Raw genomic sequence first — 15,275 nt, 5'->3', positions numbered from 1 at the left:
TATGCTCTGTTTTGGAACATTACATCAGCTTTTGAAATACTATACTACACGATTATGGAAATAATAAAACTCAATTATTGACTTAAAGGAGAGACATATTTTACTGCACTGTAAAAAGAGTTGCCTATTTTGCACGCTTCACCTTACAAATCGTTATTCACAATTCCACAATGCAAAGAAATCCACATTTAAAATCTATGTTATTTCATCTGAGCATCTTGGAAGTCTATATATTGATATTTTTAGGACTATCTCAGATTTAAAATTTGCCGTGCATTTCCAGACAGCCACTTATAATGATAGCCTTATAGCTCCAGACGTGATATTAAGACAGCTGACAAAATGCAGCCATGAATTTGCCAGACCAGCCGAGTCTGCCTCTTCTAATATTTAAAATGGCCATTAAGCAATCACATCCGGACAGTTGCTTGATCCCAGTGTAATGGACACGGTGCATTAGAAAATGGACTGGTACAACCATTAGAACATCACTATTGAGCAAGGACTCCAGCACAGTGAGATTTAAGTGCTTCATGGTTTCAGTGTCTTTTAATATCGCCTGTATAAGAAAGAATGTAAAAAAGAAAAAGAAAGAAAGCTAGTGTTAGAATCAGGTACTGTGCACACAGACTCCCAATATTTCAGACTTATTTTTCTCATAGTTCATTCATGTCTTCTATTATCTCTTGTATAAAAGAGGGAGAGGGAGAAAAAAAGCAAGAAGGAAGGAAGAAAAAGAAAGAAAGAAAGAAAGGAAGGAAGGAAGGAAGGAAGGAAGGAAGGAAGGAAAGAAAGAAAGAAAGAAAGAAAGAAAGAAAGAAAGAAAGAAAGAAAGTCAGAATCAGGTACTGTGCACAAGAAAGAAAGAAAGAGAGAGAGAGAGAGAGAGAGAGAGAGAGAGAGAGAGAGAGAGAAAGAAAGCTAATGTCAGAATCAGGTACTGTGCACACAGACTGCCTGTACTTCAGTCTTTTATTTCTCATAGTTCATTCCTGTCTTTTATTATCTCCTGAGAAAGAAAGAAAGAAAGAAAGAAAGAAAGAAAGAAAGAGAGAGAGAGAGAGAAAGAAAGAAAGAAAGAAAGAAAGAAAGAAAGAAAGAAAGAAAGAAAGAAAGAAAGAAAGAAAGAAAGAAAGAAAGAAAGAAAGAAAGAAAGAAAGAAAGAAAGGCAAGCTGATGTCAGAATCAGGTACTGAGCACACAGGCTGCCTTTATTCCAGTCTTATCTTTCTCATCGTTCATTCCTGCAGCAGTTGTCAGGATCAGCACACCCTGAAAAGCATTCTGTGCACCATGCAGGTGACTGCACTTTAAGAAGGTGACAAGGGAGTTTTTATTTTAGCAGAACCTTGACCGACTGAGCCAGAGGGAGGGATAGCTGAGGGGAGGTTCTGCTGATGTCATGAAGAGGAGGGGGGAATCTATGGAGAGAATAGCACAGTGATCCTTTCACTGAGTCCTGTGTAGTATTTCTATGTCATGCTGCCAGCTGTCAGGAGTCTTGCATTAAGCACAGAGTAAGATAAAGAGGAGGTGCTGCTGTGATCTCAGGGGAGGGTCCATGCTGCTGAAAGAAATGAACGAGGCAAGCAGAAAACGAGAAAGAGTTACATAGAAAAGGAGAGTTTCTTTGCAGACCTTCAGAGTTGCAGGCATCAGTCATCCGTGCTGTATCTGCCTCTGTCCTGCGAGGTGTCGCCGGTTTCAGCACCAGCCGGGGACGGACAGCTCCCAGCACCACTCTGCAAGGACAGCTCCGGCGTCCAGTCCGCCCGACACCATCCGCTTGTATTAGTAAAGTCCAATAGTGATCCTTCTCCGGGGATCCTTCAAGCACAATGTACCAAGGACATATACAGGTAAGATGGGGCTTCCCTTTTCTGTCTTAGAATAAACTGCACAAATGTGCTTAGAATCATTCAACAGGTATAAAGAACATCTTCTAATTAGTGCTTCATTGAAAAATTAACTTTATCAGAATAAAATAAAAGAGTGGGCTAAACTGGGCCTGTACATGATCCATAACATGCTGGAGGTATACCATGCTACTGGATAGAAGTCATTATCAAATTGTGTTTTTTTTTTTGTTTGGTTTGGGGTTTTTTTGCTAATAAGTTCAACTTTGCAGTTGAAGTTTTTTTGTTTCTATATATTTTTTATTGAAGTTTTATATTACAGCAGGGCAAGGATTTATGGTGGTCAAATTAAATTGAAAGGTATATCACCAGAAAATGAAGACATAAAGCCATGCATTGCCTTATAGTCTATATAATTCACTTGTGCAAGTTTTATTGGAACATAAATGCATAGCTTTAGTAGCAGCTGAGCCTGGCAAACAGAGGCCTTCTTCAGTAAGGAAGGAATAGGGAGATGGTCCTATGGTGAAAGGTGAGACAGCATCTAGGACTGTCTACTGCCCCGATGGTGGGTTAGTAAACATGTACTCACAGAGCAAGGGCCATGAAGAGAAAGGTTTGCTAATAGTTTTTATATGGGACTAGAAAATGTGTATTAATGGTCTGTGTGACATTTGCTGAAACCTTCCTGATCCTAGCACTCATGTATATTTTGTTCTCTCCTATGCATTATTTAAAAGAGGTTAAAATCCACTGAACCATTTTAGTTCGGTATTGATCTTTTTCCCTTTTAGAAATAAGAGTTGTTTTATTAAGGTGTTAACGTCTGATGCATCGACAGTCCTTATAACCTTGACTTGCCTGCCTCTTTACTGCCTAGGATTCTGAGCCCCATAGGATGGAAAGCAATTCCGTTGTTGAAAACATATGAGGTGATCTTGTAATATTTCAGGAGTTTGTAAGGATTATAACATCAGAAAGGCACAGTGCAAAAGCCATTCATTTGTCTCTTACAGTTTAAAATAGAAACAGCATTTATCAAGCATAAAGCGTAGAGCAGGCTGCTATAAACTCCTGTGCACGTGTTACATCCCAGCGTTCTCTAGGTCATAGGGGCTTTTTAGGAGCATTATCTGCTTAATATGTTCTTTTTACTGTGATGTGGTTAATTCTGAATTTTGGAGAGACGGTAGTTATAGGAATTATAGTATATTTCATCTGCTCTATGATTTGTATAATGTATTTTTTATACTTAATTTGTCTACATAGATGTGTTCATATATTACATATATTTCAGAAGGCCCCCCTCCCCCTTTCCCTACCCCCTCCTTCTGGGTTGAGATTATTATATTTGTCTCTGGTGATATTGTTTTCTTCTAATATGCACCTTCTCTTTGAACAATTTCCATGTGATTCAATAGTTCTCCCAACTTTGGACTTCCCCTTTACACACTATGTAACTTTATCTCCTAAGTTTGTTGTATAGGATGTGTTCAATAAATATATATTGAAATATATTTCTGAAGCTTATAGGCACATTTTGTCCTTTAAATCTATAGTAATACATATTTTCAAACTATGCGTATCAAAAGTTGTGGCCTATCAATTCATTTACCCCCACTTTTTTTTTGTCTGTGATAATATGGCATAAATCTGCTTCTTTCCATGTTAAAGTGAATTTAAGAGTATAGAAATTTGTGAGCTGCCATTGCTGACTTGGTTTTAAAGGGGCAGGCTCCAGGGTTGTCATCTTTACTACTAAGTAAGTCACAGACCTGGAACAAACAAGAAAGACAAAGCCTAGACGTTTTAGACTCCAATAATGACATGCTAGTTCCAGATCAATGGTTCACTGGGTAATAAAGCCAGGAAAAGCATAACACTTCAGCACCTTTACAAAACAAGTCAGATATTGACAGATCCCACAGTTATATCCTAAAAGGTTCTCTTTAAAGTGTTGCTTATCCCATTATAACATTTTTAAATTTTTAAATAGCTGTTAAATATTAGATATGGGCCTAATGTATGTTAGGGAAACAATAAAAAAAGTCCTGATGTCTGATTATTTTCTCTAATAAAACACATACAAGGCCTAAAAAGCCATTATATAGTTATATAATCTACATTATGTGATATGTTCTTGAACACCAACATGTGTATGTAAACAATTGATGGCGGCAACAAATATTCATTGGTTCCTAGCACTCTGGTTTATCTCTCACTGATCTGACTTTGTAAACTAAAAACTAATTGGTTGCCATGGGGCACTGCTTTTTTTTCACATTATCCAATCGTTGTACATGTTTAAGTAAGCCTGTTTACAACATATGAAAAAATATATAAAAATGATCTTGTGGTCCATTCTAATGGTTCCAGGCATATTCAATTAACCTCATATAATTATAATAATTATAATATTAATAATATTACATGAATGAATCATTAAAGCACATAAAGTGTTTCTGTAAAGTTTAGAGGAAGCTAGATTCATATTGGTTATAGCTATCTAAACCAAGAATCTCCAAAGTTTATTCTGTAGTCAGCCTATGCACACAAAGTTACAGTAAATAATTTTTTTATTGCAAAGCAAATTATTATATTTAGGAACAGTGCTACTATAATTACAATTCCATTAAATTAGCTTTTAAAGTAATTGCTACTTCAGCACAAACTATATTTCTTTCTAAAGTATTATGTTCATACCACTGGCACATTACAGTGCACTTTACACAGTATATATACAATGTATAGCCGTCCCTATTCCTTTAGTAAGTTATAATACAAACCCCAACTGCCGTCTTCAAGACATATGGACTAAGGTCAGTTTTTTGTGAAAACTTTTAGTATGTTTTGAATTATAGAGGGAAAACTGTACAAACACATGGAGAATACAAAAACTCAATAGAGAAAGTGTGCCTTCACAGAAATTAAACCGGGAGCGCGGTGCTACAGGCAAGAGTGATAATCATTAGGCCACCATGCTGTCTATCCAGCCTCAATACTACTAAGAAAACTAAGAAAAAGTAAGCATGTGTAGTCTTTTCACGCACTTTGCATTAATTTACATTTTTTATTTATCTCGCTTTTCATCTTCTGTGATGCACAGTCACAGTACAGTTCTAGCACAGAATATGAACACTGTTGTACTTGGCTACCCAGAAAATGTATTAATTATTATTATTATACAGGATTTACAGTATGTGGCACCAACAGTTTGCATTATAAAGGGAGATAGTACAGTTACAATACAATATAGTACAAGGGTTGGGGGGGGTCCTGCTTGCAAGAGCTTACAAACTGGTAAAAGGTAGATGTACGTGTACTGTATGTATGCAAGCACTAAAACGCAGTTATAGATTTAATTATTTAAGTATGATTTTAAAAAATATCTAACAAATTGACTAAACACATATATTCAATTCCATATTAATGCTTTAACATAAATCCAGTACAAAGGAACATGTGCAATGTGTAGTAACTGGCAGCAATAAAATCAGATCTGATTACAGGTATATTAGTGAAAGCGTATTTCTCATTAGTTGCTATAGGTTGTCACACTTTGTCATTATTTTTATAGGGAATTCATGAGTCAAACTGTGGCTCTATAGCAAACATCACTGTAAGTGGTATCATTATTATTATTATTACTATTATTATTATAATACAGAATCTATATAGCACCAACAGTTTGCACGGTACAGTTACAATACAATTCAATACAGAAGAAATCAGGGGACCCAGCTCATTAGAGCTTACAATCTAGGAAGGAGGGTCAAGAGATACAAAAGGTAATAATTGTGGGGGGTGAGCTAATGGAGAACTGTGGGGGATGAGATACAGGTGGAAAAAAAAAGGTACTCTTGCACAGTGAGTTAAGAAAGTAGACTGTAGATCTATTCACAGTTTGTATAATGAATTCACACCATGAGCAGACTACTTTTACTCTAGGCCAGTAAGGAGGTACTATTTCAGCTTTCCATACAGACATGCCTGGGACTATTTTTCTTCCATTTGTGCTTACTATCATGACCCCATGTGATCTAGTCAGTTACCATGTGCTCTGCAAGGATACAGTTTCAGCTGTCTATGTCTCTGATTTCTGGGAAGAGCAGTGGTTCATTTTGTAATCAATAAAACCTAATCTAATGAGTCATCCCTGTAACACAAACTCCGCAAATGACAAGCTCAAGAAAAAAAAAGTCTTGTACTTCCAACAATATACAAACAGCATTGTTAAGACTGTGAGACATAGGACCCAATCACATTAGCGGGCAAGCGTTATACTCTGTATAACACATACCCACTGGTGCGCAATGTGAAGGGGAAGATAAATTTGTTCTTACAATGCTTCACACTGTTTACCTTTTATGTTAAAATTTAAATTGATAGAAATTACATTTCATTCAACCACAGTGCATTGTGGTATGGTGTAGTGTGTTAGTGTGTCACAACACACTGCACTGCATAAAAATGCATCCTGTCCTTTTGATGTATGTTTGGAAAGGTGAATAAATGGATAGATGGATAGATAGATAGATAGATAGATAGATAGATAGATGGATGGATGGATGGATGGATAGATAGATAGAATATGTAACTATATATAGCTATATAACTATATATAGAGAGAGAGAGCTACCTATGTTGATAAATATTATTTTGTAATATTTTCATATGAAGTAATCTAATAGCTAGCTATTTTTCACAAACATCATTTTGAGAGTGTGTGCATTTTCTTAATGTGCTTGCATGAATGAATCTATCATTGAAATATTACAATGATGCTACTTCATATTAACCCTTTGTGTACAATCTGTGGCTCCTCTCGGTTTGGTTCAGGGCAGTTACCATGTGAGCCCTTTAAATCATGTATAATTGTTTAGTATAAGTGAATTTGAGGCAGGTTGTGATTTATAACAATCACTCCACAATCCAGTAACCTATACATCCTCTAATTAGAATTGTAGTGTTGTTTAAAACCCCCTGCATAGGCTGGTGATTAATTGTATCAAAAATAAAGGCATACGGCATAGTTTCATATTTCCTCAATTACAATAATGTAATTTGGCACTTGGAGGAGAATAGTACTCATTAGCAAACACTTTCCACATTTGCTGAATCTTATTAAATGATTAGTTATTTCACTAATTAATTCATTCATTAATGTATTCACTAAAGTATACACATTGCCTCCAAATATGTTGCTTTAGTTAATAGATGGAAAAAATTTCCATACGGGACATAAAGGGGGGAATTTACTAAAACTGGAGCACACAGAATATGGTGTTCATGGTAGCCAAACAGCTTCTAACTTCAGCTTGTTCAATTAAGATTTGACAATAAAATCTGGACGCTGATTGGTTTCTATGCACAGCTGCACCAGATTTTGCACTCTCCAGTTTTAGTAAATCCACTCCAAATTTGACATGCAGAATTGTTTCTATCCTAACCAACCAAAGAACAATAAAGTAACCTGCAACTTTGGATGCATATTTAGCTAGTCAATCTAGATATGATTTGGTGCTAGACTAGAGCCTGATCAAATATAGAGGCATGGCAGTAACAGATAGTGCTTTGGTTTGCTTGATAATTAATATTTTGGACTTTTTGTGGTTGTATATTTCCTACCAAGTGAATTGTTTATTTATCACAGAGAAATTGCTCCATAGACTATATATCCTTTCTAATTAGCATATCCTTGAAAATATGTTTTCCCTCTTTATAAGGAAGTTATCAATTCAGGCTTACAGTACATGTGTTTTGTGATATTACTAGCATGGTGGCTGTGATTGGCACTTTTGCTGGTAGCTCTGACATGCAAGGTGTGATTCCCCCTTGTATGGTGTTTGTGTGCTTTCTCCTTGTTGGCATAGGTTTTCTCCAGGAAATCCAGGTTCTTTATACATATTAAAATATATTTGTAGGCTAAGGAGCTTCCAAAAATACCTTTAATCTATGTGTGAGAGTGGAAAGAACATTGGTATATAAGCTTTTTTTCAGGAGCAAAGTAAAAAATTGTCAGTTAGCTAACAACAAAGAACACGTGTGCCCAGATGGCTGATATGCTCTAAAGCATTTCCAGGCATGAGTTCAGTGGATATGAAATTGAAATCACTGATCATATACTAATATTAGTCTTTATTAGACTGTGGAATCTTCTTTGCAAACTTTACTCTTGTCATCCCCCATTTCTTTGTTAAATTGTTAGAGAGGTGGTTATCCTAAAAGGTGATCTCAAATTACTTTTTTAAACTCTAGGATAATCTTATATATTTCCTATGAATTAAGATGTGTCGCATGGACTCAATATGTGCCCCAACATGTAATTCTTTGTGGATGAGAAACATGTCATGAGCATAAGGTGAGAAATGGAGTAGTATGGTAAGGCTTAGGAATGACAGATACCCCAAAAGCCCAGAGGTTACCACATAGAGCTATGAGCCTGAAGGTACTAAGTTAAAGAAGTAGATTGAAATGTGAATAGGGTTGTTGCCATTATCTTCCTAAATTGATAGGCTTTCAATTCAAATAAAGCTACAAGCTATACCTCATGTAACAGTTTCTTGCTGTTATGTGAACATTTTGAACACAGGCAGCTGGGTTCTATAATGAATATTGTGGGGAGAAACTATGCTGAGAATTTAAAGCATGACAAAATTATTTAGCACATGGACGATGGGTCAAAGCAGTGGAAACAGTAGTGCTTTTTTTAAAAAAGGAAAATAATGCACCTATGGAAATGTAATCCCCTGATAGAGTATAATACTGGGAGTACAGTGTTAGCCAGAACTTCAGCGGCAAAGATTTGGGTTACTTTTTCCAGAGGATTGCAAAATGAGCAAACAGTAGGGTTTATTTATTAAACCGGAGAGTGCAAAATCTGATGCAGCTTTGTATAGAAAACAATTAGCTTCCAGTTTTTTTTTTGTCAAAGCGTAATTGAACAAGCTGAAGTTAGAAGCTAATTGGCTTCTATACAGAGCTGCACCAGATTTTACACTCTCCAGTTTTAGTAAATCAACCCCAGTGTGGCTAGGCAGAGGGAAAAGTGAAAAGAATTCTAGGGTGTGTTACTGGAGGGATCATTAGCAGGAGGAAGTAGGTCCAGATTCCCCTATATAGAAAATAATATTTTATGAAAAGAGTAGTTGATGCTTGAAATAGACTTCCAGCAGAGGTAGTGAGTCAGTCAATTGTAATTGGGTTGAAAAATTATTGGGACAAACAAATCTATACTCAGACTATAAAGTTAAAATACATTTTAAAAGATTGGGCAGACTTGATGGACTACTTGATCATTTTTCTGCCATCACTCTTCCGTGTTTCTATCTTTCATATAAAATACAAATACTAAAAATGGTTAGGTAGGGCTAATCCATTTGGAACTTAAGGTCATTGAAAAACATAGAATCCACCCTGGTTTTAACCACAATGAAGCTACAGCTTGCAGTCAGGACTATGAAGCATGCAGTCATGACCATACTAAAAGCAAAGTCACCTCTTTGCATTTATCATAGAAGACTGGACCAGCTTGCTAGATGAAAGAAAATACATTTATAATAGCCTATTTGGCCATCTTTAAGAGGTTTCGGTGCTGAATGGGAATAAACTGTCTTACTTTTTGATGTGCCTAAAATAGGCAGCTGAGGAATATTACAGAGTCAACATATCTATAAATGAGATTTCCATCTTGGAGAAATCCAAGTAATAATGATATCGGATATATGTTAAAAGTACGAAGCAGATATTTGCTGACACCAGTGGCTTGAATTTTGTTTCTCTCCAATAAATACAAAAGACTGTATCCTTTTTACTAAAATTAAATGCCAGTACCAAACAGTGCAATAAACATTCCATTAAAGCCTTAGGATATAGAGTTTATTTAGATGGTCCTCCTAGCTGTTGATGGGTGCTCATAATGCAGTTCACAAATTGATAAATTGTCTTTATGGGCATCTCTGCTTTATGTAGGGACCATTATGAAAATCCAAGGTGAGTAGTAGTAACAGGAAAAAATTCAACATTTAATGACACACATTTCTCCTGCAATAATTATAAAGGCAGAATTCAGAGTAGATAATAATACTAATGTTGACTTTTAAATTGACTTACACATGGTTTCCATGCACATACTAAACATGTAGAATATGTGAGTGTGCAAAAAACTGCTGTACTTTTAGAACAATTACTATATGTCCTATTGTTCCTTGACCCTGATGTCCACTTTGTAAACAAGGACCATAAATTACCTTTTGGTACACCATCCAGTCATCAGGGTTTTCCCTCCCTAGATGCTTAATCAGACCTGATTATTTTGTGACCTCAAACAGTTCTTTTGGACTTTCCCTGTAGCTCTGCATTATCTGACCCATGACATCAGGCATGTTTCCCATAACTCTGCTCTGGGTCCTGTGCTAATGATGTAACATCTGTGCTCTCTGCGCCACCATACAGTATGTGCACTAAGAGAACTGCCACACTCTACTGTAGAAATGACTGCCCTTACTAACATACATGCACTAAAAAGATACTAGGTACTGCAAAATCCATGCTCAGGCCAGTAAAAGGAAGATTTTATTGGATTGGCTTCTTCTACTTAAAGTAGAACTATAGGCAAAACTTTTTTTTTTCATTTTGGATAGAACAAGGGAGGGTTATTACCCCTGGCATATTCTATTTTGCCATCTGTGTCCCATTGTGGAGATTTCCCTTCACTTCTTGTCCCATAGCCAAACAGGAAGTTGGAGAAAATCCCTCCAAATTAAGGGATTTCTTTGTGGACCCTCAGGCCGCCAGAACTAGTGCCCCATTGGAAGATTTTCCTCCTATGATTTTTCTGGGGACAGCCCCCCTTTTACTTTCATTTTCAAAGATAATGGTAAAAAAAAGGACAAAGAACGAGGGTGAATCTCCTTAAAGGGGAGACAGACAGCAATTAAAATGGACAGGGGTTCTAATCCCACTACACTCTATACAAAACTAAAAAAAAGTTTTGCCTTTAGTTATACTTTAAATGGTTTAGTTTATTGCTTACACTGGATTACTTATTGTTTGTTTTCCTTTCCCTTTACCCATTATATGCATTTTTTAATTTAAAGCGGAGTTCCACTCATGCTGTCAAAAAATAAAAGTCAACAGCTACAAAAACACACACTCACCTGTCCCTCAGTCCCGCAGTGTGTCCCCTGCAACCCGTTTTACCAGCCATCTTCTCTCCCTGAGCACCAGCATCTTCAGTGTGGGCATCCGGCTGTGTCAGCTTGCAGCTTCACAGCCGGGTACTCACTGTGCATGCGCGAGTAGCGCTGCGCTTCCTGAATGGTCCTGTAGTCTTCTGGGACCTGTCACGTGTCCCAAAAGACTACAGGGAGGGAGGACACCTTCCACTTCTGATCGCCTAGGCGATCAAAGTGGAAGTGGGAGCGGGTACCTGTCAAATTCGGGTACCCGCTCCCCCCCTGCCCCCCAAAGGTGCCAATCCTTAATGGGGAGCGAGAGACCAGTCTTTAAAGCAGAACTTCCCCTTTTGGCTGGAGCTCCGCTTTAATATTTTATAATCGATCTTGTTGTAGGGTATATCCAATATGTTGATGGTAATTTTTAAGGGGGATGTAGGAAGCACAAATGGAGGAGCACTACTTTGTAAAAGGGTTGTAAAGGTAATGATGGATAGTAATCTCTTGTGTAGTATCTACAGCCTCTTATCACCTTGTGCAACATGTCCTCAGTCTCTAATTGCTCCTATATCATATTCACTGTCTCTATTTCCTACAGTATACCCTCTTATGATAGTTTTTTTGTAGCACACAGAATATAATGTGTGGCCCTTTGGTGATGTCAGGGGGCTGTACTGCCTCTCTTTGCCTAGTAAGATCACTCTATGGCTATGGGTTTGCATAGATTTACTCTGTTCCTACAAGAGAAGCTCTCATTTATCCACCTGATGAACTGTTAAACTGGCAGTATTATACAATGAAAAAAAAGGTTTAATTTCAGTTGCTTTTGCTCTGAAATGTGATTGATTTTATTCAGTTTAAAGGTGGCTAATTAAAATTGTCCAACTGGTGCATTAAGGCTAAATGTAAGTATATTTGTGAAATGCATGTAATACATTTTTATACCTCAGGTTATAGGCACCAAATTGTACCTTTCTGTTGTCAGCTTTGTACAATACATACTGGCCTTTATAAATGTGTTTTGAACATTCAGCGAACAAGCAGAGTCAAGCAGGTCACAATCTTTAAATGTCTTTAGCTGACACATTGAACTTTTACTCACTGTGGGTGTTATTTACTGAAGCTTGAGAGTGCAAAATCAGGTGCAGCTCTGCATAGAAACCAATCAGCTTCCAGGTTTTATTGTCGAAGCTTAATTGAACAAGCTGAAGTTAGAAGCTGATTGGTTACTATGCACAGCTGCACCGGGTTCTGAGTGCACCAGCTTTAGTAAATCCCACTGGAATACTTACATCAGCAGTGACAAAAGATAGATGCCGGATAAAACGTGTTTGTACATGATTTGAAGACTCCATCATAAAAGAAAACACACACACATATATGTATATACTGTATGTATATATATATATATATATATATATATATATATAGATAGATATATAGATAGATAGATAGATAGATAGATTTGGTCTTAAGCAAAATGTGCTAAAAGAAGGAAAGACTCATTTACTAAAGGATTTGACAATATGCACACAATACATTCTGTGGATATTTACTTCAGTTATCCAATCATTTGCAAATGTATTAAGTAATATGGGAATTCTTTCAAATGATTGGATAATGGCAGTAAATATTCAAAAGATTTATTGCGTAAACATTAAAAAATACATCAAATTCTTTAGTAGATCAACCTCAGAGTCTTTACTTTCCTTTTATCAGCTGTAAAGGAAGGACCCCACTCTGTTTTTTAATTTTACTGTACTGTCTTACAGCTATCTTTATGAAATTATTAGGAAACATCTGTATATGAATAATGATGATGGTGTTGATGATGGTGTTGACTACATTGCTTTTAATTATAATAATGTAATTTTTCTGTTGTTGCTCTCACTATTATACATCTTAACCCCTTGATGACCAGCACCGTATCGATATATATAAAAAGTGCAGCGCTAAAAGGTATATATTCCAATGAAAGTACTACAATAAGATATTCCAATAAAATCCAATAACGTACTCTAATAAAATGTCACAAACAACTCCTGTATTGAATCACTTGTCACGAATTGTCACCATTTTATTCATGCATCAATTTTACTTATATTACTTTTATCCGGACTGGAATATACATTGATTATAACACATTTTATTAGAGTACTTTATTGGATTTTATTGGAATATCTTATTGTAGTACTTTCACTGGAATATATACCTTTTAGCGCTGCACTTTTTATATATACCTATATTTATGAGGTTTATGTTTTGGTTGCCTTACGTGCTACAGCTGCTATTATCTGAAGTGCTCACTGATTGCATTTAATGTATCAGTACATCACTGGACTTCAAGTAGTTATACCGGGATAATAGCCTCAGCTGCAGGCATTTTCCCAGTACCGATTTTTAAAGCCGATGGTCAGCTTTCATATAAAAGCAATCCAAGCAGCTAATCAGCCACTGGATTGCTTTTACAAGCAGCGGGAGGGACGATACTCCCCTCCTGATGCCTTCTGCGGCTCTCTCAGACTCCACCGGCTGACCATAGAGGCAATCAGAGACAAGAACAGCTCTGATGAAAACAGCTCCATTTTTAAAATAGGGAAAGTATCTAACGACAGCGATCTTAGTGTGGTCAGATGCTTTATATGCCCTGTGATAACAATAAAAGTGATTTAAAAAATGTAAATTGACAGTGTAAAAATAAATTTAATAAAATTAAAAAATATATATTTTCTTTTAACTCACCCCATCCCCCCGTGTTCGCACAGAAAGGTGAACGTATGTCAGATCGAGGGCACTAATTCTAGCACTAGACCTCCTGTGTGAACCTAAAGTGGTAACTTTTTTTAAAGCATCGCCTGTGGATTTAAAAGATTTACTTTGTCGCCGATGCATGGGCTTGCACAATTTCAAAGCATGACAAGTTTGGTATCTATTTACTCAGCATAACATCATCTTTTAAATTTTACCAAACAATTGGGTATTATATTATGTTTTTATGTATTAAAAATGAAAAAAAAAAGTTTCCCAAATAATTGCATTTGAAAAACTGTTGTGCAAATATCATGTGACAAAACATTGCAACACCCACCACTTTACTATCTAGACCTTCTGCTTTAAAATATATATATTTTCTAGCAAAAGCTATTGATTTTTACATATAATGAAAATGTGTCAAAAAAGGCTTGGTGTTCAAGCGGGTATATTGATCAAAAATGTGTAGCACATGTAAAATCAGTTAGGTAAACATTAAAATCTGAAATGTGATCAACAATGATCTTTATTGAAAGTAATGTATAGGAATCCATTGAATTTACAAAGGGTGATCATATCTGGAAAAAGTTCTGTCCTGTGTCCAGTGTATACAGACTGGATTATTCACTGCAGCAGTGCAATCATGAAGTTCAAGGAGCAGATTTAGAATTAGATTTAACTTTATTGAAATCAGATCCGTAAAAGAACTGTGACTAATTGCTATGGGTTAGTATATTTTCCACATTGAACTGTGCTTCTTGGGAGAAGCTTAAAGTATATACTTTGTGATTTGTAGCATAACCACAGGGCAGAATACAAACTGGTGATGTCCATCACACAGCCCAAGGACATAAATGCATTCCTCTGGGACTACACATGTGGGAAACCCTTGCTTGTCTTAATAACAACACAAATAAAGCCTCAGCATTATTTTAAATTTTAAATTATTACTAAACCCACAGCAGTAAAATCAGTCTTTATATGCAGTGAAGTATGCTTGTTATACTCACTGTGGAACCTAAGGGTTTAATCCTCTGCATTGTGTAAAAAGGCTCTTTAATCCTGTCTTCTCTGATCCTCCCCTTCTTCCAGTTTCCCCCCTTATCTCCTGATAAGACATATTTAGTGGAGTTACTCCGCACATGCTCAGTTTGGTGTGTAATGCTAGAGAGGGTTTTCTTTTTTCTTGGAAGAGGGCATGTGATCAGCACAGGGCCAATCATCACTGTCCAGGCAGAAGTCAGGGGTTTTGCATCCTCCTAGAGCAGAAAGAAAACTCCTCCTACAAGCTTTAACCAGTGCTCTGCTGAACACTGATAAAAGTCACAAGACTGCTCTAACTGCTGATGGGAAAATGTATTTATCAGTTTATATTTACTACAATAATTGCATTTCCATGTTCTGTGTACTGTGGGAGACCAGATATAATGAATGCAGGGTCCTGAGTTAAGTAACACTTTAACTCCACTCGTTTCTGTTTTTGTTTAGGATG

General features: G+C 36.5%; 1 protein-coding gene across 3 annotated transcripts in view; it reads left to right on the top strand.

Moving 5' to 3' along the window:
* The first annotated feature begins 1,311 nt into the window (after positions 1 to 1,311).
* The window catches only part of PEX5L (peroxisomal biogenesis factor 5 like), a 350,959-nt gene continuing 336,995 nt past the window's right edge, over positions 1,312 to 15,275 (top strand). For 2 of the 3 annotated variants that reach the window (XM_089675556.1, XM_089675555.1), the window contains exon 1: positions 1,313 to 1,859. In XM_089675556.1, coding sequence (XP_089531682.1) covers positions 1,839 to 1,859 — 21 coding nt within the window. In that variant the 5' untranslated portion in view covers positions 1,313 to 1,838. Of the gene's footprint in view, positions 1,860 to 15,275 lie in introns of all 3 variants that reach the window. The other variant, XM_089675554.1, reaches the window with a different exon arrangement.

This window comes from Staurois parvus, unplaced genomic scaffold, assembly GCF_062004578.1.
Source record: "Staurois parvus isolate SC_StPar_1 unplaced genomic scaffold, SC_StPar_1.0 ptg000155l, whole genome shotgun sequence".
In the NCBI taxonomy this organism is placed as follows: domain Eukaryota; kingdom Metazoa; phylum Chordata; class Amphibia; order Anura; family Ranidae; genus Staurois; species Staurois parvus.
Note: the sequence above shows the minus strand (reverse complement) of the source record. Positions and strands in the feature narration are given on the sequence as shown.